Source organism: Lathamus discolor, chromosome 10 (genome assembly GCF_037157495.1).
Source record: "Lathamus discolor isolate bLatDis1 chromosome 10, bLatDis1.hap1, whole genome shotgun sequence".
NCBI classification, from domain to species: Eukaryota; Metazoa; Chordata; class Aves; order Psittaciformes; family Psittacidae; genus Lathamus; species Lathamus discolor.
In genome coordinates, this window is record NC_088893.1 from 19,421,570 (window position 1) to 19,449,277 (window position 27,708).

Consider the following 27,708-nt stretch of genomic DNA (forward strand, 5'->3'; position numbering starts at 1 on the left):
CGGCGGCGAAGTTCGGGTGAGGAGAGGAGGGCGGCCCCGTGCTCGGTTACCTGAAGACACAATCGTCCCGGGCGTCCCTGGCCGGGGAGATGAGCCCGTGCTTCTTGTTGAAGAGCTTCTGGAAGAGGGTGGGCGGCATCTTGGGGCTCGGGCTCGGCCGCTGCCCCCGCCGCCGAGGCGCTGGGCTCCGCGCAGCGCCGTCCCCTCGCCGCGGCTAGTTCCGCCCGCCCGACTCCATTCGGTGTCACAGTCATATGACAGACATTAGTCACCCGCCGCTGCCGGGAGGGGCGGGGCGGGCCGGGAGCGGCGGCCCCGCGGGGGGAGCCGGAGCCGGAGCCGCAGCCGAACCCCCCCCCGGTGGGCGCAACCCGGCGGGGTCCGCTCCAGCTCCTGCGGCCGCAGCCACCACCGGGCCCGGACGGGGCGGGGGGTACTGCGCGGCAGCTGCCCCGGTGCGTGGCGGGGGCCGGGCGCGCACGGCAGGGGCAGGCCGGGGTGTTCCCCGAGGGGCGGTGATAACGCGGCGCTGTTGTTTTCCTGCCTCAGAGGGAAGCTGGAGGCAGACGCTGCGGAGAGGCGAGATGAGGTCAAGAGGCAGGCGCCGAGTCCTGCTCGGCCCCGCTTTCCGGCCCTCTCCTGCGGGGACGCAGCGCAGGAGGGTGACTGATTGTGCCCCAGACCTAGACAGTCCAGCTCCTGCCCCCCTCCTTCCTGCCATGTGCGTGAAGCGGTGACAGAACCAGCCCAGCACAGATGCACCCCATCCACAACCTACACAGGAGCTGTTTGCATGCAAAGAACCATCCGTGCAAACCGAACATGCAGCCGGAACGCAGCACTGGGGACGTTAAACCCTGCAGGTGACTCCAGAGCAAACATACAAGCTAAAAAAAAAAGAGTGATAGATGTTGTAAAATCAAAAGGATCCATGGATTTCTGCTAAACGCTTTATTGGTGAATGCGTAAATGAAATGGAAGCACTGGTTACAGCAAAGACTCCTTCAGCATCTCACTGTTCAGATGCAACACTACTAGAAAGTTTAATTAAGGACTAACAAAAGTGACTCATCTGCTTTCCCTAGAAATTGGAATGGAACTAAAACAACATGATGTAAGATTAAATTAGGCAGATGATTTTAGAAGGCATAATTTAGTGCGTAACATCTATCTAATGATTCCCTCACAATCAACCTCCCTATAGATAAATCTTCCTGCCTACACCGAGAGCTTGAGGTTTAACTGAAGTGACAATTCAGTGCACGCTGCCTTGGCCCCAAATCTCTCCCTTCAGTATTTAGAGGTGAGGAACCCCAACAGACCCACTTCCATGCCTGGTCTTTCCCCTCCATCAGGTACCACATCCACCCTATAGTGCTACACTGTGAGAAGCGAACGTCTTTCATTGTCTCCAAGCACTTAAAGTCTAGAAATACACTTGAGACAAGAAAACCAACGGAATAGCATTAATGAAAAACCTCTTACAGAGGTTTTTTAATTCACTAAACACACTAGTGATGAACAGTACCTGAGTTGCTGCAGGGACTAACTCACCGCGAGTGATTCCATTGAAGCCATTCAGACTTCAGCACATCCAGGCTGTGCCGAGCAGCCCTGCAGACACTGAGCATGTTTCTCCCCTCACTCACTGCAAAAATAAGCTCTTCTGTGCTACCCATGAACCGGCTGTGACCCATAACCTTTATCCACTAATATGGAAGACCCGGTTTCCACTCTGAATGAAATCTGATGTGGTCATTCTTCAGTTTAGAACCAAACCATGGGAAAATGCCTTCCCTTGGAGAAAGGCAGAACAAGAGCAGATATTGTTGTGGCCTCAGAATGAATTAAATGGCCTTCCCTGGGGCAGGGAGCTGGCCTGGTGGGTAATTACACTTTCTCCAAGAGTCAGACAAAAGACGGCAATAAGAAGCAGCGCTTTCATAACTGAATGGAAGGACAAGAGATTGCGGTTCATGATATTTCTTGTCCTCCTGTACAGCCTCATTACATCAAGAGAAACAAAAGCGTAACTCAGCAATATTCAGGCTACAACCAACTCCCCAGGTACGGGCTGCATTTTCTTCTCTTACACCCTCCCACTTAGTTTGTCAGTATTAGTCTGGTTCTTGTAAAGAAACTACAAAATGGTTTGGGGCAAAAGAAGGGGGCTTTCCTGGGACTCCTACAATACCCTTACAATAAAACAGCCCTTTTATTCTGGACCATCCTTTACTCGAGCAATCATCACAATCACAACTTACCAGATACATAACTTGCAATTTTGCTTAAAGCTACATGGAGGAGCTCACCTCTGCCTCCCAGGGGCTCTAGATTCTTGCATAATTACCCATGGCTCAGTATTTGTAAGAACAAGGCTATTGATAATGAGAAGCAAACCCCAGAGGACTCCAAGGAGTTATTGGCAGAACTCATGCTGCTAACGCTGAAAGGAAAAACAACGTAATGGCATCATTTTTAACCTTAAGCCATACAGCGTGTTTATACAACACTTGCTCATAAACTAATCTAGCAGCATTTATTGGCACTTCCTTCTAGCCCAGAGTAATGGGAAAAGGATGAGGGTCTGAACTATCACAGGTATTTTCAGATGTAGTCAAAGTAATTAAAGCTGTGGATTTTAGACATCTGCTTGGCATGCTCTTTTTGGAAATACAGAACTGTTTTCCAGGGCATGAATACTCTGGGTGATCATACCGAGAAACAGACTTTGAGAGGCTTGGAAAGCCATGATATCATGTGAAAACCCTGAAAAACTTCCTTCATGTGCACAAAAGAGTCTGAGTAAGGGGTGTTGTGGTGAGAATGCTGCAGGGATTAAGATTACTTTAGCCTACGGTGAATTCAAGTGGAGGGGAACTGTGCTCTTGTCAGTGTTTCCAGAAGCATTCAGCACACTGCTGAAGAACAACATTTATGGATTAACAATCCATGAGCTGAACTGGAAACACTGGATATCCAACCTATGTGCCACACAGCCTGAACAGCAACCTGAAAATCCAGAATGCCAATATCCACCTCTTGAGATAGTTCAGCTACAAAAAGGGGTTTTCTACCCTTTTTGTAAGGCACCTATTTCCTCTGCACAAATCTGAAGCCACTAGAAGAAACACTGACTGAGATGGGCGATACTACAAAATAACCACGATGAAATGGGAAGGACCGCAGTATGACAGTGGATATGTCCAGAGCAGCAACAGAGCAAGAGGTAGAATTAATTCCACAAATACAACGTGTTCCTCTCTTCCCAAGTCACACGTTTGTAAAATCTAAATGAACTGAAGAACTATCTTTATGGAGTCCTTACAGAGCAATGCCCAGAAAAAGATGTAGTTGCTTGTACAAAATAATTTAATATGAAGTACCTGAGTCAGGTATTTACGAGCTTATTGCGAAGCATTCTACTAAATTCAAACAATATATATGGCCAAGAAAACAGAGCCATTAATTACTGATTTGTAGTTGTGTTTCACCTCCTTCCACAGCAGCAGACAGTGATTTCTTCTGTTGAATCCTGCTGAAACCCAGAAGCCTCATCTGCGTTTACAGTAGATCCAGTTTTTGGTACTTGTAATAATATCTGGGAAGGGGAAAAAAAGTGGCAAGTTAAATACTATCAGTAAGGGACACATTCTGGATTGTAAGAGCAAGCTGTTTGGACAAGCTGGTTGGATGTTCAACAGACATCTCAGCTCTCATTTGTCTGGAGGAATCCGAATCTTGTAGGTCAATGACCAGTGATAATGATGGTTTTGAGTATATGTACCCTCTTCATAGAAAAGAGGGTCATCCGAAAGACTCCTTGAGCAGATCTCCAGCCTAAAAACCCCACCATCACCTTTCTGCAGTGTAATTCCTAATTCCCAGACTCCTCTAGAAAAGTATTAACAACCCCAAACTTGTTCTGGCACTACAACTTGCCGATTTCCAAGATCCACTTGCCTATCAAGTACAACCTATGCTCTGTATTAGAAAAATTCCCTTGGGCACATGGCTTAACACCCTTAATCCATGATCTCTACAGAAGCATCAGATGATTGTCATTAATACACACACTTAAAAGCACTTCTCTGCCTTCTAGATGCTGTATGTAACTCAAATCTGTAATAAAGTGGGAGAGTATTTGGACCTAAGATGCAATTCCATCGAAAATTTGTGTATATTCTGTATGTTTAAAAGCTGTTATGCCTATACAGCATCACTTTATTATAAACTAAAGCAGCATAAAATGACAAATACAACTTGCAGGAAACTTGCAGACATTGTTAAAAGAACTACTTGAAACTTAGGCAGACATATGCCATCCAGTGGTGCACCGAGAAACTTCAAGAGAGAGCAGGGGATTTTACCTCTGGTTGCAGTGAGATAGTTTGGTTCAGAGTTCTCATTTCTGTTTAATGAAAATCTAGGAAGTGAAGAAAGGAGCTTCCCCTCTGTTAAGGGTCTCAGGGGAAAAGAACAGAAACCTTTAGAGAGAAACTGGTACTCTCTAAAGAAAAACACACCCCGTTACTTGAACATCTTTCAGGGGGAAAAATACTGGGTGCTAAAGAGCTGAATTTAGCTGAGCAAGATATGAAGCACACCAAGGGCTGAAAGCTCAAGTCAGACATATTCACCCTAGAAATAAGGCACAGGATAATAATTTATGAAACAAGCTGTTATCTTTTCTAGGGATTCTCCATACCAGCAGTGAAGCTCAAAGCTGGGTTTAGGAATAACTCGAAGAGGTGCAGATACTCCCAAAGTTATCTCGTGGCACATCCTGGCCTTAATCTAGCTGATAAGATGGGCAGATTGTATGAATTCCTACACTAAAGATCCTCGGAGGAGCAAACATCAGTGTCGTTTGTTAGGGAAGCACTGCTGCATGAGAACAAGTCAGAAATTGGAAGTTTTCAGTGTTTTTTACTCTTTAGCCTTGTGATTTTCCAGATATTCAGACTTGAAAACAACCCACCCAACCTTTAAACACTCAAATAGCCAGTGAGCACCAGTGACCCGTTTCTGTATGCTCTTACCTTCAGGCACTCCTTCGGGAAGGGGAAATGCTTTTGAGCTAACTGGGATTTGGCAAAGCCTGGGAGGCCTCTGGCGCGGTGAAGTTCTAACAATGGAGCAGATTTCTTGTCTGGCGCGCAGAGGCTGAAAAGATAAATGATAGTTCATTCACACCGCTACTTCCAGTGAAGAAACACCCTTCTAGCTTTCTTCCAGGGAAATTAAGGGATGACATGCAGAAGACTTGCTTGGTTTTAATCAGTAAAAAGGAGTATCAGGGTGCACACTCACATGTAGCTCTGCAGGCTGAGCACAACCAAGATTCTTCAAGGCTTTCTTTTCCTCTTTGTTCAGCAAACTCCTGGAACTCCTTTGCTAAACAAAAGCAGAGAAGAATTCAGTGTTAGTTTCAAATCCTCTGCAATTTTAGTCCTACAGCATTCCCCATGTACATAATGCTATTTATAACAACTCCATTTGGAACTGCTAATAGTTCTTTGGGTTTCAATTCCCAATTCGTGTCATTCATTTAAGCTCTCCCAACTTGAGTTTACTGTGGGACAGAACACACACTTTTCGGGTCCCCTTCACAACTAGGGAATAAAGCACCTCCTACTGCTTCTCATATTTGATTCTTGTGATGATTCACAACTCTCACTTCCATGTTGTGCCTTTCACTCATGAGCAGGGCGCAGTGGGGACACTTACCACCACAGCTTCTGCGTGTTTGGCTGTCAGTTCTTCTGCAGTCAGCCCCACTGATCTGGCTGACGTGTTTGCTGGCACATCAACCTGAGTGAACAACAATGCAGCTTCTTCTAATGTATTAGTTTCCTCTTGTTTCTTACACTTCAGCCTTTTGGGTTTAGCAGTTTGAGGGTCAGGCTAAAGGGTGAAGCAATTACATCTTGCATTAGAAAGAGAATCTCTGTGGTCTGGTAAGCACTAATAAAGAGAGTCTCACTCATCCTCAAGCTCTACACAACTGATTCAGTACCACTGACACAGTCAGTCTGATAGATAGCGAGCTCAGAGGTACCCATGACTATTACTGCTGTCCAGAGGGAGAGGCAAGCTACATCTTCACCCTCTGTGGGGCACCCCTTTCCAGGAAAAGGCTACACTTCCAGGTGGAGTTTCCACCTCTACAAGGAAGGAGCAAGTCATCTGTGCCACAACCTAGCTGATTTATTAAGGATCTTTCACCTTTCTTTCCGGTCCTAACGGTGAAGGATGGCGCATACCAGTTTTTAGGACTGGAGTTCTCTCTCTTGCAGCTGTAATTCTACAGACTTTTTTCCCTGTGATAAATTTCCAACAAATGAATTAACTTTGAGACAAAAACCACAGCTACTCCAACACGTATGTTACAGGATGGTCTTCAAAGAGGGATCATTCCAAAGCCACCCCTGCAAACACATTTCCTCCCTTCAATATAATCCTCATCTTCCTCTCCCTGCCAACAGGGTTGCTTTACTCCTCTCCCCTTCCTTGAGGATACAAGGGTGCTTATCAATCTTACGTTCAGCTGGCTATTTACTGCTGGACACACGTACTGTGGAAGCAGAGGAGCTACATAATCATAGCAGCCTGTGCCAGTGGCAACTTCAGCTGCTATTACAGTCCAGATTAAGCAGGGACAAATTACGTGGTACCTGGGCCACAGCCAGAATTGCATCAGTCGCAGTTCAGAACTGTAGTTACATGAGGGACTCCTCACACTATTTGTGAAGCTGAATTAAGTTCAAGTAAGAAGCATAATACAGTTCTGCTCCTGGATAAGTTAAATAAGAAAGGTTAATTTTCATTGAGCATCACAAGTGATTCAATGGAAAAACGCAGAGTTTGGGGCTTTTTTTTTTTGTTCTTAACACATTAATTAGAGTCAAGTCTTATTTACAGGAAAGACTTTCAATTCACACTTTCCCTTCTAGACACAACTGAGCTTAGCCTGTGCCAAGGGGGCAGATGACCCGGTGAAAGCCTGCTCCTGGTATTTTGCTATCATTTCTGTTTGGGTAGAATATTCTGTTGTCTCACAGCTACTGCAACTGCTTCAGGTCACATTTTACCTGCCAGAGTAGTTGAAACACTCAGTGCTGAAGAGCTGTATTGGAAATTGGATGGTCTCTTTCTAGGGGAGGAGGAAGAAGAAAAAAAGCCAACAATTAATCTGAGTGAACATTAACATTCAGAAAAACCCCAATGTGTAAGAAAATCATAGGAAAATACCGCCTGAAAAGGGATAAAGCTTAGTTGTAAAAATTGTTATTGAAGTATTTCATCACACTTTACAATTATTTGACAGTTTATCATCAAGTCACACAGCTTATTCTGAAGACACTTGGTATTTGAGACACATTCACTAAAGTACTCAGCACTGAAGCACATTAGGACAAAAGATGTTCGACGAACATGCAGGGGAAAATTAGGTTCATGAGAAAATTCAGATCGAATTGTGTAGAGATCTATAACATTAGGCTTGGTATAAATGTGTTATGAATGGAAATGTTTGCATGGAAGACTGGAAACAGCAGTACAAGGGTTACAAGATATGATACTGTTGCTATAAAAACACTCAGGTTTTAATATCAGGACCTGACGGCAGCACTGTGACAAGGCCAAGTGTAGAAGACCCTTCACTGTGATAAAACCACACCACAGATGATTTGTCAACAGGAAACCTGGCATCCTAACAGGAGGGTGGCGACAGGGTCACAGCTATTGCATACACCAGATTTTGCTTCTGGTAGACATGCCCTCTGAATAAAAAACCTGACAGCAGGCAGCAACCTGGTCCAAGGTTAATGAAGGCTGGAGTCAAGCAAGATTCTGAAGCAAAGAAGCAAAGAACACAAAAGATCTGCCCAAGACCTAATTTTGTCCTGGCCAAGCACAGAACACCAGAGACTTAACAACGACCTGACAACAGGTACCCTTCATACTCTGCACTGCACGGGCAATCCTGGCCAGACCTGGGCACACACATTTTGCTGCCTGTGACTGAATAAATCTGACAGCAGAAGAGCAATAGGATAAAAGCAACTTATTTGGGGATTCTGTAAATAAACCTCACCTTCCCTTCCATAAAATCTTTCACCGAGTTTTCTTACACTGATTTCCCTACACCTGCAAGACCAAAACGAAAGCTTCTAAGGCAAACTCTTACCTGACTTAAAGCACCGATTTCAAAGTCAGTGAGGACACAGGTAGCTAAAACTCAACAGAATCGTTTGTAGGGTCAGAGGCTTATTCATACTGGCCTTTCTTTGAAATAGCATTCAAAAGAGAAAAACCTGAACATTTTTGGTGCATTAAAGAGCTTGTTTTGCAGATTACCTTCTAGTGCCCTGGCCTTGAAAATCCTCCGGTACAGGTTCTAGAAAAACACAAAAGCTAAACTTTAAAAGAAACAGCAGAGCAGACAATGTTTTAGCACACACTGCAAAATACTAGAAGCAAACACAGACCACTAGCAGGGAGCTGGTCCCTATTTTGCAGACATGCCTTAAATGATTATTACGTATTTGATACAAGATCCTTGCACCGGAGTGAGATCTGTTTAGGTATATATTCTGAAGCATTGCAGAAAAGAATTACCTAATATTGCTGACAGATCTGAGATCTGTGGTATCTTATCTATGGCCACTGCTTTGCTGGAGTCCAGGAGAGTAGAGTTCTTGTACTTGCTGAAGTCCTCAGTATGAAAATGACTTCTTTCTGGACATACAAGATGTAAGTACAAGATTCGTATGTTGAAGTTCATTGAGTTATTAATTTGAAGGTGTTTGACTCTAAGCAGATTTGCTGGTCACCTTCAATAAGCAGCTTGTGTCAACAGTGACTACTTAAAGCTTACAGTATGCTTCAAATTACACCTCATGCACACCAGATTGGAGGACCTAGGTATACACATCCCATCCCATGTTAAGCAAAGGTTGGCTTATAACAAAGATCTGTCCTGGCGAGTCACACTAGGAGAGGCCACTAGTGTTTCTATTGTAGGCAGTCCCCGCCATCATTTTCTACATCAAAGAAAGCTCAAAGACCCAGAATTCTCACCTGAATCATCATCTCTGAATATTTCAGGGGACGGGCAACTGTTCAGGTTGTCACTAGCACCTGTGTTACAATCTACAGTTGAATCTACATCTAAACACTCTAGGAGACAGGTCGTAACGCCTGTGGGAAGAGTCATTCCTGTACCTAGAGACAGACAGAACAGGCTGCTATCAAAAAAAGAACAAGTACCATCTTGTACAAACCACCAAGATTTCCGTATGTAAGATTCAGTCCTGTAATGACATTGTCAAGTCAGTTTCTTATACTGATTCATAATACAACTGAAGAAACAAATAAACAGAGGGCATCCTGAAGCCCAGTTTACACTGCCATAAGTTAACAGAAGACACCTTCCTTGTGCAAAGCTCACTCGAAATACCTGAAGAATTTAACTTAGGCAGATCTGTTTTCAGAAGGACAAACTATTTAGGCATAAGCTTTTAAAAATGCAGGTTTGAGTTAACTAAAGAAGTCACGGCCACAATTAGTTCTGTCAATATTAAACCAGGATCATGTGGTTTTCAGCAGGTTGGGCTCAAGGCTCAAGTCTTGTGAGCCTCCCATCCTGCTTGTGCTGCCTACAATCAGTTCATGTCTCTGCCCATGGCAGGGGGGTTGGAACTGGAGAAGCTTTAAGGTCCTTTCAAACCCAAACCATGCTGTGGTTCTATTTTATGATACTATTCTACAATTCTAAGCCACATGCCACAACAAGAAGCAGAAGTCCAGCCAGTGGTCTCAAAACCTTTACTTTCTAATATCACACAGTTCAAACCACTGCAGGAACAGCACACCAGTGCTTTTATAGACATATAATTAAAAATATATAATGAATGTTACATTTGGGTTTATACAGACATAGAAATCTATTTAATAATCCAACGCATTGCCATTATACTCACTTGAAGTCACGTCAGCATTTTTCAAACTGTCTTTACTTTCATTGTTGATTGTCAGGGACTCCTAAAATTAAATACCCAATGTAAGTAACTGGTGGGCTCCAAATAAAAGCCAGTGTTATAAAATTAAAAAGAAGTTTTACAGCAGTATCATTTAAGCCTTTTGCTGTAGCAGATTTCAGCTCAAATACCCCTGGTGAACTATTTTCTTGCCACTTGCAGTATTGGCTCTCCTGTAACAGCTCCACTCAGTCACCTCACTTTGTTCCAGTTTTCCTAACGTGAGGAAGAGCACAATATAACTCGCCAAAGGTCTGGGTCTGAACTAGGAGTGAGCAATTCCCTGGAATCACATTCTAATGAGGTATCTGCCACACAACACAATTGCTACAGCCTTTCCTCATTAAGGATAATTAGTTTTGTGTTTTCCCATGTTACCAATGGCTCCAACCACTTTTATTCTGGCCAAAGACACAGGCAAATATCACCAAGATGCAGGACCAAGTTCACCCTGAAACATTCATCACACGCACATATAATTCGTCTCTGCTTGATAAGAATTTAGCAAGTCACATGTCTTTGATTTATTCTCCATAAGTTACTAGCAGATAAAGAGCAAGGCAGGATGCTCACCTTCAGCGGTACACTGCTTTCTTCAGCTGCCTCTTCTCTTTTATCCAGGTCTGTTGCTTCTTTGACATTCACTTGATTGCTGCAGTTAAAGGACAGAGCTAAGCTCAATACACAGACCTACGCTACAGAAACTACAACATCCCTTTAGGAGGTGCAACAGATAGTCTGAAAGTCCTCCTTTGACTGAGAATTCACACTCCCACAGGCCTCTCATGCAGGCAAAGCGATGTAAACACGCAGCTGGTGTCAATAATAGTGTGTTTGAATGAGCTCCAACAGACCTTGGGCTGCGCGAATCTCTCACTTGGGTGACTTCAAGGTGTTCTGTAATTCTGGGGAGGGTTTTCACACAGGGCTTTCTCTTCGGGTCTAGAGAAGAAGAAGTATTGAGTTCAGTGATTTTAGTTGATGCTGATTTCTAATAGGGCACCTTTAGCTGTTCCCCTCTTCCATGCCCATCACAACTTCTGTCCCTATATCACAAGCACTATAAAGGCTGAATTTGCTTTACTTTTACCCAAGCTTTTTTCCAGCAGTGTATCTGCAAGACAAACCAAACCCAAACCAACAACCAGGCTCCAAGATACAGTCCAGGTGCTTTAGAAACCTATTGATTAGAAGGAAAGAAAAGCACAAACACCTTGAAAGTGACCTTTATGAAAACCCTTTCCATTACCAACAGCTAAGCAGCGGAAACGGTCCCGTTTCCACATCAGATCCCACTTTTTCCACGCTGCAAAGGACGCGGATCTCAACAAACCTCTCCCAGGAGCAGGTGGGATGGCACAACGGGAATGCCAAAGCACGGCACCACTGCTATTGACACGAACCGTCCGCAGGAGGAGGCTTAATGTGCCCGGCATCCCCACCCGCACTACACTACCGGCCCCGCACCCGCCTTCACCCCGGCCCAGCCTCCTCGCCGCCGGTACAGCGCTTACCGCCGGGCTGCGGCCCGCGGGCGCTCCCGCTGCCGAACAGGCGCCGCCGGCAGCGCTGGGAGGCACCGGCCCGGCCGGCGGCTGCGGCCGGCAGCGGGGACAAGCGGCGCTTCCTGCGCGGTGCCTCCCGCTCCATTGCGGCCCGCGTCCGAGCCAGGCAAGCACCGGGACGGCCGCAGGCGGCGAGAACCGGCTCCTCAACGCCGGCAACCGGCGCCCCGCGCCCGCAGCGCGCAGGCGCGGCGGCACCCACGGCCGGCAGCAGGCGGCGCCGCCTCCCCGCGGCGCCGGGCGGAGCGGCCCAGGGCCGCGGGGCTGGAGTCGGCCCGGCCGGAGCCCTTTGTGGGGGGCACGGGGCTGCTACCGGGGCGTGTTGAGCGCGGCTGGGGCGCGTTTTGTGTTGGTTAAAGCGTGAACCGCGTTGTTGTGGGCAGTGAACCTGGTGGAGCTCACCCGGGCCGAGCACACGCGGGCTGGGGAGGACTGGGTGGAGCAGCCCTGGGGAGAACGACTTCGGGTGTTGATCGATGAGCAGCTCCGGGGGCTGCACCCCAGAGCGTGAGCAGGAGCTCGGGGGGGGGGATCCTGCCCCTCCGCTGCGCTCCGGGGGGACCCCCCTGCAGCCCTGATCCAGCGCTGGGGCAGCAGCACAAGGGGGACGTGGAGCTGCTGGAGCGAGGGCAGAGGAGGCCATGGGGATGCTGTGAGGGCTGGAGCAGCTCTGCTCTGGAGCCAGGCTGAGAGAGCTGGGCTGGGGCAGCCTGGAGAAGAGAAGGCTCCTGAAGGGGAGACCTGAGAGCAGCTCCAGTGCCTGAAGGGGCTGCAGGAAAGCTCCAGGGACGTGCAGGGTGCAGTGCATGCCCCCTCCCTGTCACTGGTTATCCCTAATAGATGTGCCAACAGATGGGTTTTCTGATCCTACACCCAATAGAAATCACGGCTGTTATATTCCCCTTACCTCTCAGATCCCATCCTTCAGCATAAGTTTATAAGGTTTATCTCATGGCTTCTGGGATAACTTTGGCATCCCTAGGCTTCAGTTGAAGGGTGAGGCGCAAGCGCACGCAAACACTGGAGTAGAGACCAAATTAAACTTTATTGTTTTAGACACATAGTCTGAAAAAATACTATGCATTCCCAATTGTCAATTCGTATTAAACAAGCATATACATTTGGTTACATTATTATTGATCTGCGATAAAAAAAGGAAACCATTACAGAAAGACTGCTGCATCTTCAGAGCACTTCGCAACAACTCGGTTTTGCTTGAGATTGCTAAAATCAGTCTCAGGTCCCAATATTCCTTTGGTTGCTTTATAATGAGTATTAATCTGATCACCAACACGCTGGGTGTAGGCACGCGTCCTGCACTCCCATGGTGAGGCCAACGTGCTGGAGTGACAGCGGGGTTTAGAAAAGAGCTTTTATTGTACCTCAGTCCATGAGAAAACCTTCGGAGAGGTTTGGAGAAGTGTGACAGTTGAATTCCTTACAAAAACCACCACTGATGACTTGCTGATATTCATGCTGATACACCAAAACTGAAAAACCCTTAATTACAGGTAAGACTGGGGAGGGGGGGTGTTACACAAATGGAAAGGGTATATTTTAACTGCTTCACTTCCAGCTGAAAACAGAGCAGGCAACACTTAGGAAAACGCCTCGTTTGCTGCTTATACTTGTCTAAAATACATACCAAAAAGCTGAAATGAAGGGAAGGGCTTAAAGGGGCTCTGGATGCCTCAGGAAACATTTTATTTTGGAACAATTCCAGGGATCTAAACCTTTTTTCCCTCCCCAGGCTACAAGCATCCTGATTTCTCCTCCGGAAAGCACAGCCTCAGCATCGGCGTTGAACAGAAGCAGAAGTGGAGCAGAAACCACTGAGTGTGCAAAGTACTGAAGGATGTTAATGCCAAGAAGAAGCAAAGAGCTAACTCCTCTATTCTTTGGTTTTCCATAGACAAAACCAAAGTGAGCTAAAGATACAAAAAGCACGCAGATAGAATTGCCTCTAAATAAAATGCTTTTCCCACTTTTCTGTAAGGCATCAAGAGGTCTTTAAGTAATCTGTTACCATGCAAAAATAGTATATTCTTCCCCAGTTTACATTCATCTTGTAACAGTTTATTTACATAGAGATCACCAGTTTGTGCTTGTAACACATGGAAAATAAACGATAGATTGAAAAAACCTAAGTGATCTTTGTTTCGTTGCAGAAGATTTAAGTCAGGTTCTTTTCTGTTATGTGTAAAATGAAGAAGTTAGCTTTGGAATTAGTTATCTTGACGAATAAAACCTTTAATGGACAGCCCCGGGGGTTTCTCCATGTGGGTCACAAGAAGTAGTTCAGTTTACAAGGGCTCAATGCGATATAAATGTTCCTGGACTTTGAGCATGTTTGTGCCTGGCTCGTGCATTGTGCCTGTTTTCAAGTTTTAATCTCACCATTATGATTATAGCAAGAAAAAGTGCCCCGCCGAGGAAAATCTGATCACACAAGAAGTATTAAAGAGAGCTTTTAGTTGATTTATACAAGTGCTGAAAGTATTCACTCTTTTTGGTGCGACAACACAAGTACGCCCAGATTTCACATCATTCCAGTGTGGCCAAGTCTGTGGTTTTGCTTTCTTACTCTTTAGGTGTCCATCTGACATTTTGCATCAAGTACCAAAAGAGGAATAGAGATATATTCATTCAGCATTGTAGATGTAAATGCCATCGAAGCTGTCAATAAACCCACTGGGATGTTCTACCCTAATAAAAGTCAGAGTTTAGTTGCCGAGAAAAGTGTGGTGAACTGGGAGAAAAGGAAATCAAATTAATGTGGTAAAAAAAGGTCAGTGGGAAATAGCTCTTTTGTACTTATTTAGATGACTTTTTAATTGTAATTATTTATAGTTTTTAAAGTGTGTCCCATTAAAGCACACAGGAAATTGAACCGAAGCTAGTTCTTCATCGCTTTGACGTAAGCGCAATGACTCTCTTTTGGCTGATACAAAAAGGAGATGAGCTAGACTCCGCAGAGCTAAAAAGCCTTTATGACTTGACCCAAAGAGCCAGATTTCATACAGTAATTCCTACCCCATGTAGACGTGGCAGACACAGATTCCCCAGGGATGCTCTTGCTGCGTGTGCTGGTGAAGAATGAACGTACAATCCCGTCAGATCACCATGACAGAATTTCTTACTTGCTTTAAACTTATATGAATCACTGCACTGGAATCCAATGAGGAATTGGGCGCAAAGAGGAATTCAGACAAATAAATACTTCCACATCTGATAAATCAAATCGCTCTGTTCTTTGTGAGTGATTATGCTAGCTGATATGCTTCCTTTGGATCATTTTGTTAGGAAATTACTGCAATAAATCAGTCGTCGGGTAACACTAACTCATTAATCCAATGTATTTCATTTGGAAGCATGCAATGGAATTGTAGAGGGAAAGTAAGAGATGATTTAGAGTGAAAATTTGGGGCTTCAAAAGTGGATTCCAGTTTAAGAGAGGAAAGTGTGCTTTCACTGTGCTAGCAAAGAAGCTCTAGCAGGCACAGCTCCATGCTAGTACGCACTGGTGCAACGAACAGCAGCTATTCAAATACACAGATACATTTAGGACCCTGTTTAGTAGAAGGAAGCCACCAACAGTCCAAGCATTCAAGCGACTTAACATTGCAGTTTTCTTGTTGCTTTGTACCGTGCTTTCTATCAGGAGAGGGCTCCAGTCTGTTCCTGTCCCACAGGGGACTTACACCCTCTTCTAACAGCTGCCACTGGCTGTGAAATCTTAAGGTTTCATTCTGAAAACATGCTGTTTGTTCCATAGAGGTCACTGGAAGTGATGACAGTGGGAACTGAGGCTTCCCAGGTGTCTGATCATAGAGATGTTTTCTTCACAGGCCTTTCTACAGCCACATCCAGTGATGTACCGTTACCGTGCCACCATACATCAGCCAACACAGCCTTTTGCCCATCATCAGGGGCCTGCTGGAGCTGCATCTCTTCCATTCCTGGTCAACAGAAGGACATCTTCTTCCAGCCCAATTTGTTCTGCTAAGTCCCATTCAGAATCATAGAATGATTTGTGTTGGAAGGGATCTTAAAGCTCCTCCAGCTCCAACCCCTGCCACAAGCAGGGACACCTTCCACTGGAGCAGCTTGCTCCAAGCCCCTGTGTCCAACCTGGCCTTGAGCACTGCCAGGGATGGGGCAGCCACAGCTTCTCTTGGGCAACCTGTATAATCACAGCCTGTACCTCATGCTCCATTCCTTTAGCACTGTTTCTGAAAGGGAGTTAGTCCAACTGGACTACCCAGTATTAGCAGCATGTAAAGTAATAAATTAGGGATGAGGACTGGAGTTAATGTGAGCTCCCACAAAAAGCTGCCACAGAGCCAGTGGTGCTTTTGTAACCTTATCAGTTGGAGTGGTTCAGATGTCCGTGAGTGTTCTGAACTGAAGGAGGGCCTAATGCAAAATCAGCATGCCACGTATAAAATGAGTTCAGATGAAAAGAACGGAAGAGGGAATTGCATCCTACTGCTTCTCAACCCGTTCTTGTAATTTCAAGGTAATATTAATCCATTAGATGTAAATAGTAATAGTTCTTTTAAGTACAAAGAGCAGGAGATTGGTTCCTATTTGTGTTCTGGTTGTTAGGTCATTAATGATCAAATCAATGCAATTTATGTCCTGGAAAATACAAAAACTATCACTTAATATATAAACCAATATCCAGCTTGAAGTTCCAGATCAGGGAAAAGAGACTTTCACCATCCATCACTGACTGTTTGAGGTAGACCACATTACTGAATTATCCACGATTTTAGTTTCTAATGTATTAGGTTGTGTACAATCAAATATCAACAGACATACCTGAAATTTTCCTTATTTTAATTAAAAACGTTTGGAGTTATTAATAACGTAAGTTTCCATAATTTACTTGGTCATAGATTGAAATCTCTGTATATTTTGTGGCAATTTAACGTCATTCTTAGTAGTACCCTATTGTGTACATAGAGTAGAAAATAAACTGTATTACACCTGATGGAAAAAAAGAAGGAAAGATGTGGTTAGTGGTGAAACCCTAGAACGATGAAAGGCTCAGATGTAAGACTCAGATGCTTATCCATTTCAGCTGTGCCTTTCTGGCTCTGTACTTTTGAGGATTATTCTAATATTGCTATGAAGTCCATTATTCAGAAGGTTCTTCCCAGGATTTCAGACGGACACACTTGAATATAGCTCTTCTATTTGTTTTTTGAAGTAATCTCGCAGTTCTGGCCTCTTGGCCTTTAACGTTGGTGTCAACAAACCGTTTTGTACTGAGAACATATCGGGGTGAATGTAAATAGCTTTGACCTGTAATAAAAGAGAGATATATTTATAGCAAAAATGACAGCATCACGCTGAATAAGCCTAACCCCTTATGCCAGCCTCACTGTGTGACCTCCGGTTGTGCCCAGGGGACCCAGGATTTCCCTCACCTGCCCAAATTTCCTGAGGTTCCATTAAATCCCTCCACCACCCCGTACTGCTCCCTGCTCTCATGCTAGTCTTCCGTGTCCCACAGAAGGGAGCTCTCTTTGGCCTTGCAAAGTTACCGTGAAGCTTTGTAGGTGATGATCGTCTATAAGGATGGTGTTTTATTAGCCGATTAAAATGATATCAAATCATTGAGCCCAGGCAAACAGGGTTTGTCCCATGCTGCCCTGGTTGGCGGGGGTCCCCTGAGCACAGCAGGGAGCCTGGCAGTGAGGAGTGAGGGAAGCAGAAGAGGGCTGTGTGAGTGGCCATGGTCACTGATGTAAGGCAGAATTCGCCAGCCCTCTGCTGCTCTCCCGATTCCCCAAGCCAGACTGGTTTGCATTTTGTTCACCTGGGAGTTGCGGGAATAAAGACTGAGGATCCACTTTTAAACTCCTATTGGATGCGTGATTCCTTTTCCCCTGCAAGCCCTGTGGTCCTGTTCCTCCCCCAGTGATGCCCTTCACAAAACCAGTGTTGGTGCTATTAAAGCTGCACTGGCTGCTGGGTTGCGGAACCCAGAGCTGTCACTGCCAAGTCAGAGATCCATGCTCAGGCCACTGGCACGGCAGACAAGGACACAGATGATAGAGTCTCTCTTCCATGTAGAAGGGATCCCATCCCACACAAACATGAACCCTAGTACATGGCTTTAAAGTTTGGGTTTAAGATTACATATTGTAACAGAGATCAAATTTTAAAGCCCTTTAATTCTGAAATGTGAAACTTCTGTTGTTATAGCTGGAAGATGGCAAGGCTTTTACCCTACTTTGTAGTTTATTAATTGCAAACTCCTGGTAGAATAGATTACCTGAGGACATTTCATACCATGAGACTACGGCAGGCACAAACCAGATTTAGTACCACAAGCAACTATGTGCATTATAAACCATGCTTCATTTCATTTTACTATCATAGAATCACAGAATCATAGAACAGTTGGGGTTGGAAAGGACCTCAAGATCATCCAGTTCCAACCCCCTGCCATGGGCAGGGACACCTCACACCAATCCATCCCACCCAAGGCTTCATCCAACCTGGCCTTGAACACCGCCAGGGATGGAGCACTCACAACCTCCCTGGGCAACCCATTCCAGTGCCTCAGCACCCTCACAGGAAAGAATTTCCTCCTTAGATCCAATCTAAACTTCCCCTGTCTCAGTTTTTTACCCCTTGTCCTATCACTACAGTCCCCAATGAAGAGTCCATCCCCAACATCATTTCATTGGTACATGTAATTGAGAAATGAAGAATAACAAGTCTATGTTTAATGGTGCTTCTGCTGCACTCAGATATGGTGAACTACCCCTCAGAATTACCACCCAATAACAGCCTAAACAAAAGCCAAATCCCATGCTAATTCTGTGTCATGATGAATTTGTTCATTGTTTTAACAAAAAGAAGCACTTGACGTTGTAAAATGTGATGGATTATTGTTTCGCTGTGGTTTTAATGCTGTGTAAACTGTGGCTGCTTTCTCATCTCTCCTCCTGAAGTGTTTGTAGCTCTGTCGCAACAATATTTACACAAGCCCCAGAAAGGAATTAGTGCACAGGCTGAAAAGAAATAAACCAGCAGCATTTCCTGGGTCAGTTATAAGAAGGGCAATTAGTGATCCACTTCCTCATCACTCCTTTCAGCGGCAGAAGAATCAGAGTCCTGCACAGATTTATCTCGACCTCTGGTTGTCAGGCTGGAGATTATCCATGCGCCTGGATTAGGGTTTCACTTCTGCATCTAAAACTTAGCACTAAATTGAATTCAAATGTCAAGGAACTCGCTAGCAGTACATCTCTGCTTCCAAAACCAGTGTGCAGCTACAAGGATATGGAGTAACGTAACCAATGCTGACAAATCCCCATTCAATACAAATGGACAAATCACCTGAGCACGCTGAGTAATGTGTTTGCTGTTTTACCTGCTCAAAGGAATGAAGTCCACTCTCCTTACCCAGCCGTACCATGTCTTCCATTATCGCTTGCTGCAGTGCCTGGGTTAAAGCACAGGAATTCCTCGTGAAATGTCAGAGGCAACCTTACATGCAATTGATGTCATTGCTCATCAAGAAAACACGTTTCTGAGTAAAGTTCAGAATACATAGTTATATAGTTAATACATAATTAGCAAATATTATAGTTAATACATAGTTAATACATAATAGTTAATACATAATTAGCAAATATTCTATTACAGAAATGCACAAACGCTTGCACGGTGTGATGATGTTAACTGCTTCCTCAGTGCGAAAAGTAAGGTGATGTTTTATACGTGCACAGACAGAAAGACAAACCTTATTTCTACAGAGTTCTGCATAAGATCCGTCAAACCCTCTTTTCCTTGCCCAGCCTGGCATAACTTCGGAATCAGGCACCACAATTCCCACCAGAAAGGCCTGTCGGTGGAGGAGAAGGAGAGTTGCAGGCAAAAGCTGAACACTATATAAGGCCCTACATTGATTTGAATACAGAAGCCAGGTGAATTTGCTACGTGTTTATCATTTCTTGTGTAATTATGTCCATGATTTACTAACTCGTCATCATCAGTTATAGTTGGGTGTCTGTGCCTTTTCCTCAGATAAAGTGGTTCCCTGTGACTGTATCATTTATACACGTTTAATCCATAGGCTTGTGAACCTCAGGCAAACTCCTATGCCAAGGGAAGCGTTGTGCTTGTGGGCAACAAATATGGAGGGATGAATCACAAGGGTTTCAGAAGCTGTACATGTTTGTATAAATATCCAAAGAAATGGGACAAGATTGGTCAAAATGTACCGGCAGTGGCTGCGGAGCAGCAGTGGCTTTGCCTTCTCTTGGCTTACCGCAGGCAAGGTGGCAAATGAGAGCATTAGGGACCCAAAGGGTGACACTGAAGCAAATTTAAAGGCTTGATCTTCAGCCACAGCATCCTCCAAGCTGCTTATGCTACTGCATGGCTGGCAGCCAGCTCCGCAGCAGGAGGGAGGCACCAGGCTGAAAACCTGACGTGATCCACTCATGCTTTCCCCTCGCTCGCACCCGGCTCTCTGCCTTCTGCTTACACAGGGCAAAGCAAGACCTTGTGAAAGCTTCGTTTTTACCTGCAGGCTGTCTCCGTGGACATAGATCTGGGCAACAGGGTCACTGCGGATGTAGATGTTCTCAATCTTCTCCGGTGCAATATATTCTCCCTGAGCGAGTTTAAATATATGCTTTTTCCGATCAATAATTTTAAGTGTCCCATTCTGGTAGGAGAAAGAAATGAGAGGTTATTTAATCACAGAGACTCAGTAAGCTGGTTTTAACAGAGCTCTTTACATGGCCAGAAAGTGCTTCGCTGATGTACCAAACTTATTCTGTAAAATATAAACTTAATCCTCCGTAAAGGCAGATCCGCTTGGAAATATAAGTTGGGTACTTGGAAATTTAAATAGGATAATACAATTGCCACAAGAACTAAGATTCTGATTGGCACGCACAGGTAACCATTTCCCAATGTCCCCCGTGTGAAGCCAGCCCTCCTGGTCCAGCGCCTCCGTTGTCTTCTCTTCATCCTTCAGATAACCTTTGAAAACGTTTGGTCCTTTCACACATATCTGCAAAACACAGGGTTGCAGAGAAATTGTTGCATTATTTTGCTGTAAATCACCATCAAGCTAAATAAACTCACTAGAACTGAAATATGTTGAAGGTTGACTTAATGACTGCCCTGCTCCATGGAATTAAATGCACTGTGTTATAAAATTACCCGTGAACTAAGAAGTGGGGCTTGCAAAACTGATTTGCTCCAAGTTGATTTGCAGTCAGCTTGCAGCTAAAAACACCCCCGACGTTATTTCAATGAGCGCAATTTATGTGCAATACAGAAATAACAGCAATGTGGAAATCACAGCAATTCAGCTTTTCTTAGCTGAATTAATTCCATCTTAGCTGTTAAAGGAATCAGTCAGGGCATTGGCTGGAAGTACTGCCACAGCCCCTCTTTAATTAATGCTTTGCTGCTCTGTTTTCCTTTCCCAATTGCAATATATAGCACATCAGCAAGCATGTGCCTTACAAAGGCTTCTCTAACTACGTAAGTACTTAACACAGTGTTAACTAGCAAGGATTTGATATAAAAATGTGATTTTCTACCTCTCCTTCTCCTTTGGAAGCAAAATAATTCAGCTCTTCCACATCCTTCAGCTTGATTAAGTTACAGGGCAAAGGAGCTCCTACATGACCTGGAAAGCAAAGTTATCAAGTCACTTCTCATCAGTCCTAGAAACAGTAAATAGCAGTTGCTTGCATGGTTGTAGATACACTGGATGTTCTAGCAGGAAATGTGTCTCCATGCAGCAATAATTTCCTTGTTCGGGTTTTGTGTTATTGAGACTAAATACCCAAACTTCCTCTTTGGATATAAACCCTGTTTTCAAACATATCGAGATACAAACCGTGTCTCCATTACCCGTAAGGGATTACCCCTTTTTTAAGCTGAATTCCTTACAAAAGCACACAAAACTTTGGACTCTCATCGCTTTAGGAAAAAAAAGGAAAGAGTTCCAACCCAAACCAGTCTGGGATTCTAGGATTATCTGAACCCTGCTTAGTGCCGATTTTCATGTGATTTTGTCCAGATTCAAAAGCTCTGAAAGCCTGAAACACAGAAAGTATTGCGTAGCGGTGGGTCTCTATTCAAAGCCTGGCTTTGCTCGCTAAGTCCGCAAACGTGCCCATCTTTAATTTATTCCAGCGCTTCTTTCTAACAGACATTCGTCTGAATTCACGTCCTGTGCTCTAGAGAGGACTCAGAGCACCAGCAGTGCAGAGATGAGAGTGCCACAAAGAGCACCCCGAGGGACAATTCCAAACCTCCCCAGGCAAACGTGCCCAGCATCTGATCCCTGTGCTGTTATTCTGGCCTAATGACAGTTCCAAGAACATCGTATTTGCTGCAGATCAGTCACACAGTGGTGAATGCCGATAGCACCCTGTGATGTTACAGTCCTGAATTCCCTAAAGAAATCTTTTCTCTCTGGAAAGGATGGAAGAAAATCATTACCTGATGTCCAGTCACCTGGGGTTGTAAAGGTGCACCCAGCCGTGCACTCTGTTTGGCCATAACCTTCGTAAACCTGGCAAAGAAACAGGTATCTTTAAAACAGCACGGAGGGCTTCACTAATACACAACAAGATTCTAAGCATTGCTTTCTGTTGTGCACCCCTGGAGCTGCAATGACAGGAGAACATTCTATATGGGACACATTCCCTGGCTCTTACCATACCCAGTATTTCACTGACATGACTAGGAATTGTCTCTGTAGAGTTGAAGTAGTGAGAAGACAAGTTCAGCTCTTAGCTTTCGAGTCAAGGAGTGTATTACTTTATGGGAGGAATTTACTAGTGAGGGCGAAAAATGGGATCTTGGTGGGATGTTTTGAAAATACACCTTTTACATTAATTTTGCCTAATTTTAGGCTCTTCAATGAGGCCTTTTAGTTGCCCTGGCCTTCCTGTCAAAGAGAAATAACACAGAGGACAGCTTAAGTGGGTTAAATTGCCCTCTGAAGATTATCTTTCTCCATTTATATATAGAATAAAGCTCACGTAACGAAGTTCTGAGCACATGCACCAGTATATTTAATTGCACATACTCAATTAAGCGCTGAGAGCAGCTGGGATGAGTCCGTGCTCTTTTCTGACAGCTGCCTGCAGCACAAGCAGCTCTTGTCTGCTGCTCCTTTCCAGGACTACCAGGAAGGGCTCCTGCTCCAGCCTCGAGGCTGCGGGAGCAGAGCTCCAGGGACGCGCTGCTCTTGGACCAGCCCTGATAAAGCTGCCCTAAACACAGCTCTGAGGCTCTAACCCATCTTCTTTCTCAAAGGCAGTGTATTTCCCAGCTCGCAGTGAACAAACACATCCAAGCAGCATCATGAGCCCACCTGGCACCCGAGGGCTGCACGGAGGAAGCCCAGCACGGTTGGAGATGCAGGAGCAGCGCCTGTGACGATCATTCGAACGCATCCACCAAGACTTGCCTGTTCGACAGCAGGAGAAAAGGGAGGAAAGCATCACAGGTTACTGCTGGTGGCAAAGCCAGCAGCACCCATGAGTACTGCTTGTACAGCCCATGCACAGGCGCTCTCTCTAGAATAGAGGCAGGGAATATCTTAAGGTGCTTTCCAACCCTAACTATTCTGTGATTCTATGAATATGAACCAGCTCTGAATCTTTCCTTAGGGGTAAATCCAGCTAAACCTTAAAAGCAATAACTCCCTCTTGCAGGTAAATACAGTGCCTAAAGTATAAACCATTCAATGCATAGAGATGAGAATCCCCCATCGCTGGCAGGATGAGCAACATCTGCTCTGGGGAACTGTGGGGTACAAACCAAACCCCTTCTCCTCCAGTGCTCTTCGCACCTCATCAGCTTTAATGAGTAGGCTCCCAAGCCATCTGAATTAACACTGTCCCTCTCTTCAGGCAGATGACCTTCGAACATTCCTGGAGGGTGCTACATCAACTCCTCTGTCGCATTTTACTTCCTTCTCCCCCCTTCGCTTGCTTTTCCTTATTCTAAAAGAAGAAAGCCCAGCACAAAGGAAGAGAAGGGACTGAGCCTGCCGGTCTCGCCAGAGCCCGAATCAGTATGCAGCCCACCTTGCCTCGTGTCTGCGCGCCCGGCAGCGCCGTGTGAGCCCTGCTCTGCGCACGCTGAGGGCAGCTAATCCGCAGGCCAAAAGTGCAGCCGGTTTCTTCAGTTAAAAATAAAGCAGCATGTCTCCAAGGTAAGTTATCCGATTAAAAAAAATGAAGCAACAGAGCCTCCCGGAGCAGCAGAGAGCCCAAACCCCTGGGTTGAAGCCAATTTAGTCCTTTTTTCATGGGGAGATACATAGCACACACCAGGGCATTTGCCTTTGTTTCCCTTACTGTTAAGCCATGATTTACACGTGAATTTTTCTCTACACTCTTTTCTTGTTTTCATAGGGGAAAAAGCAGGTTTGAGTTTTTCTCTGGAGGGAGGCTTTGGACGAGGGCCTGCAGGGACAGGGCAAGGGGAATGGCTTGAACCTGCCCGAGGGGAGCCTGAGCTGAGCTCTTAGGCAGAAGCTCTTCCCTGTGAGGGTGCTGAGGCGCTGGCACAGGGTGCCCAGAGAAGCTGTGGCTGCCCCATCCCTGGCAGTGCTCAAGGCCAGGTTGGACACAGGGGCTTGGAGCAAGCTGCTCCAGTGGAAGGGGTCCCTGCCTGTGGCAGGGGTTGGAGCTGGAGGAGCTTTAAGGTCCCTTCAACCCAAACCAGGCTGGGGTTCAGTGATTCTATGAACATTCCCAGTTGAAATCCAACCGCGAATCCAATCTTATCTGTAGAGAATTTGCAGAAAACTTTGAAGCAACATCTCATTGATCAGATACTCCTCTTTCCATGCCCACCTTTCTGAATTTCATTCCCATTGAGAGGAGGCAGAGATAGATTTGATGTAAATTTTGGCATCTTATGCACGGTGTTTAAAAAGAAATATATAACTAAAAACCAAACGTGGCAGAAGTTAATGCAAAAGTCAGTGGAACAATAAGCTGTGCTCCATTTCCTTTCTCTATTCAATTTTCAGTCTGCTGTTCAGTAGTGAGTACAACTGCCTACAGTTCATCATAAGGCAAGCGGACCACGTTGACTTTCATGAACACCAGTCACTGCTAGAAGAAATGAGAGCTCTTTGACCTTAGCCTCACTTATTAAATGGCTTACCTGTATTTTGTTGAAGAACAGTTTATCCCACAAGCTGTCATTTCTAATGATCCCCTTTCGAACTTCAGCCTTTTTCCTTCTTGCAGCAAACTCCAGGACCCAGCGCTTGAGGGACGTGTCTGCTTGGCTGAAGATCTGCAGCACAGAGAGAGCGCATCAATAGCTGCTCTTACCGTCACAGCGCCTGGCTCTGCTGCTGCCAGGTAGGGTGCAGTGATGTTAGTGGTACTGTTAAATGAGGCCACACGGGGCTTTGTTAGTGGGGATATAGAGGAGTGGTTTGTCCCGCTCCGTGCGCTATTGTACGTGGTGTTTCCCTGGGAGATAAAACAGAGGGGATGGTAGTTGGCTGCATTTACATGACTGCTACTTCTATATGATTTCCATGATAGGATCCAATGAAATCATACAATCTGAGCAGCTGGGAATGAGCAACTTGACTACTGGAGCAGGTCTCGTTGCTGGCTGAGGAGGTGATGGGGGGGCTGCGTTGACCTGAGCTTCATCACACACCAGCACGTACTACATCTCCACAAACAAGAAACCAGCAATGCCCACCCCTCTACTGAGGAACCAGAACCCCTGATCCAGCAGTCCTGACCCTGGGGAAAAATTACACCAGTAGCTTGTGCTTGAGCTCATCTTTAGAGGGTAAGTCTGCAGAGCAGTAAATATTCCCAGCCGGTCAAACAGATTTAACATGACCAGATGTGTCTTTACCACCTCTCAAGACTATCTCTTAGATATAAAGATTTCTAGATCCAGAATCCACCCCACGCTGACACTGCCTAAATCCTCATAGTCTTTTTGCAGCTCCTCATTTTCAGCTGTCGTTGCCACCAGGAATAGAGGCCCAACTTCCAGAACTGGTTGAAGGGCACAAAGAATCCTCATGCATCCAGGTCTGACCAGCGTTTCTGTGATGAAAACATCCCTCATCTCTGGAAATGTCACTAGGAACCTCAGTGAGAACAGGGCATGAGGCTGATACAGAGGGATTTAGTCCGTGTCAGCAGTCTGCATGAATCAACTTACACATTGGAGCAGCCCTATCACTTCCACAGGGTAAGAGTGTGTTTGCAGTAAGGCAGAAACAGCATCGTCTGCTCAGGAAATCTCTGGGACTGAGGGGATTCTTTCACATAAGTACTAGAGGCACATAAACTTTATTGCCACAGAAAGAGCCAAACTTCACTCACCTTATCATACATTCTGTTCAGCAGCCGCGGCACGACAGGGAAGATGGTTGGGCGCAACGCTTTCATGTCATCAGATAAGAGGCGAATATCGCCTTGGAAGAACCCGATGCGCCCTCCGTGGCAGTACACTACAGACTGATGGGAGGAAAAGGAACACGTGTCATCTCCCTGCCTTTAATTCCCGTGGCAGAGCAGCCCCCCCAAGCACAGAAATGCCTTTCCTAAAATCCTGCTTTCCAATATGGCAAAAACCAGGGCTTCAGAAATACATAAAAAAGTAACAGTAAATTTTGCACTGAACAGAAATATCCGGATAGTTCTGGGCATTTCAGTACTGGCAATTCAGCATCCACCGAATTTGCCACTGGTTCTGGAAGAAGAGGGAGCCGAAGCTGTTTTGGAAGGGATTTCCCTTCATCCCCTGCATACAGGGATGGAGAAGTCTGAGATTCTGGATCTGAACTCTTTTAAGGCCAGGCCTACCGCAGTAGCTCACAGCATGAGCACCTACTGTCAATAAAGAAATGGATATTAAGAAACGCTGTAAAACACTGAGCAGGGGCCGGGTTTTAGGTGTTAATACTTTAGTTTTGTTTAAATACAACAATATATTACGTTAGCAGTACAGTGCCTGATCCTGCATCCCCGAAATAGAAGCCCCCTTCATAAAAGGTGCTCAACCTGTATGGAAACTACTGATCCAGAAGGTTTTGTGCTTGGAAAGCAGACAGGCGACTTTCACTGGGTTGGAATAGAGGAATATGCAGGATAGAGTGTGAGGAGCCCTGGTCATCAGTAACCCCAGAGAGGACTGAGAACATCAGCTCCCTTTGGTGCACTTGTCTCCCCCATATAACTAAACCAGTTTAAAACTCCTTTAAGACACACCTAAGTCTTTTTGTGGGACTCCTAATTATCCCTAACACTGACTGGAGTGCTCTCACTGCTCTGCCAACAGAGCGTGTGTCCATCAACTGAAACCACATGTGATGTGGTTAATGACCAGCACGCTGCTGAATCTGTGTACCATGCTGCACATGCACAGGAATTGAAAAACAAGGAAAAGATAATCGTGGGGATTATAAATAGCTGCTAGAAATATTAGCTGTAAAGAATGTATGTGTCTAGTTTTCACTGTAAGTTCCAGGAACTGATGGTGTTGGGTAAAACTGGGCAAGCTGACACAGTGCTGCTGTTCCGAATGCTTTTGAAAATGATTCTTTATCCCTTTTGGGAAAAACCTTCACATCAATGAGCTTTTTTAGCAGGGAGGATAAAGCCGAGCATCCTTTGGAGCCTGTTTCAATACAGCAGCATCCTGTGAAACAAGGGGATCTCAGATGGTTCTCATGGCTTTTTCTCCCTCATCGGATGACTTGTTAGGAGTTATATTACAGGGGTGGCACACTGACCAGCTTGCCTTGCGAGGGCAGAAAGGCTGTGCTGTCATTCGCCAAACCTTCAACGGACTTTCACTCCCAATCTGCAAGGATTTTAACAGGGCAGAACATACTACTTCTGGCACCGGTGTTACTAAGAAGTGGAGTTTATACTCGGATGCTTGTCTGGCTCAAAAGCAATCGCCCCTGAGAAAGCACAGAGCTGCAACCGAATTCAGATCCAGTCTTTACGCACTGGACCAGGTTTTAGTTTGCAGCTTCTCAAGCCAGGAGAACTGATGTGATCATCTCCTCCGGTGTGCATGACACCCCGATGCAG

At 45.3% G+C, this 27,708-nt stretch overlaps 3 protein-coding genes across 9 annotated transcripts in view; all 3 read right to left on the reverse strand.

Moving 5' to 3' along the window:
* The window catches only part of FNIP1 (folliculin interacting protein 1), a 70,065-nt gene extending 69,729 nt beyond the window's left edge, over positions 1-336 (reverse strand). Inside the window, exon 1 of the mRNA XM_065691031.1 lies at positions 51-336. Coding sequence (XP_065547103.1) covers positions 51-139 — 89 coding nt within the window. The 5' untranslated portion in view covers positions 140-336. The remainder of the gene's footprint in view (positions 1-50) is intronic.
* A 575-nt stretch (positions 337-911) lies between these two features.
* On the reverse strand, positions 912-11,741 carry MEIKIN (meiotic kinetochore factor). 3 transcript variants are annotated; one of them, XM_065691036.1, is made up of 13 exons: positions 11,558-11,741; positions 10,898-10,985; positions 10,617-10,695; positions 9,987-10,047; positions 9,085-9,228; positions 8,623-8,742; positions 8,362-8,401; positions 7,095-7,156; positions 6,229-6,323; positions 5,731-5,907; positions 5,314-5,397; positions 5,043-5,166; positions 912-3,601 (listed from the first exon to the last, which is right to left on the reverse strand). In XM_065691036.1, the coding sequence occupies exons 1-13, from the start codon at positions 11,691-11,693 to the stop codon at positions 3,555-3,557; spliced, it is 1,257 nt and encodes a 418-aa protein (XP_065547108.1). In that variant the 5' UTR covers positions 11,694-11,741; the 3' UTR covers positions 912-3,554. The 3 variants fall into 3 exon arrangements, with proteins under 3 accessions (XP_065547108.1, XP_065547109.1, XP_065547110.1); XM_065691037.1 differs by lacking the exon at positions 11,558-11,741 and adding an exon at positions 11,377-11,487; XM_065691038.1 differs by lacking the exon at positions 11,558-11,741 and adding an exon at positions 11,293-11,366.
* A 2,548-nt stretch (positions 11,742-14,289) lies between these two features.
* ACSL6 (acyl-CoA synthetase long chain family member 6) overlaps positions 14,290-27,708 on the reverse strand; it is a 37,463-nt gene continuing 24,044 nt past the window's right edge. For all 5 annotated transcript variants that reach the window (XM_065691039.1, XM_065691041.1, XM_065691040.1 and 2 more), the window contains 10 exons: positions 25,990-26,124; positions 24,791-24,925; positions 22,983-23,078; positions 22,103-22,175; positions 21,193-21,281; positions 20,538-20,654; positions 20,160-20,303; positions 19,374-19,475; positions 19,002-19,073; positions 14,290-16,918 (listed from right to left, as the gene is read on the reverse strand). In XM_065691039.1, coding sequence (XP_065547111.1) covers positions 16,778-16,918; positions 19,002-19,073; positions 19,374-19,475; positions 20,160-20,303; positions 20,538-20,654; positions 21,193-21,281; positions 22,103-22,175; positions 22,983-23,078; positions 24,791-24,925; positions 25,990-26,124 — 1,104 coding nt within the window. In that variant the 3' untranslated portion in view covers positions 14,290-16,777. The remainder of the gene's footprint in view (positions 16,919-19,001; positions 19,074-19,373; positions 19,476-20,159; positions 20,304-20,537; positions 20,655-21,192; positions 21,282-22,102; positions 22,176-22,982; positions 23,079-24,790; positions 24,926-25,989; positions 26,125-27,708) is intronic.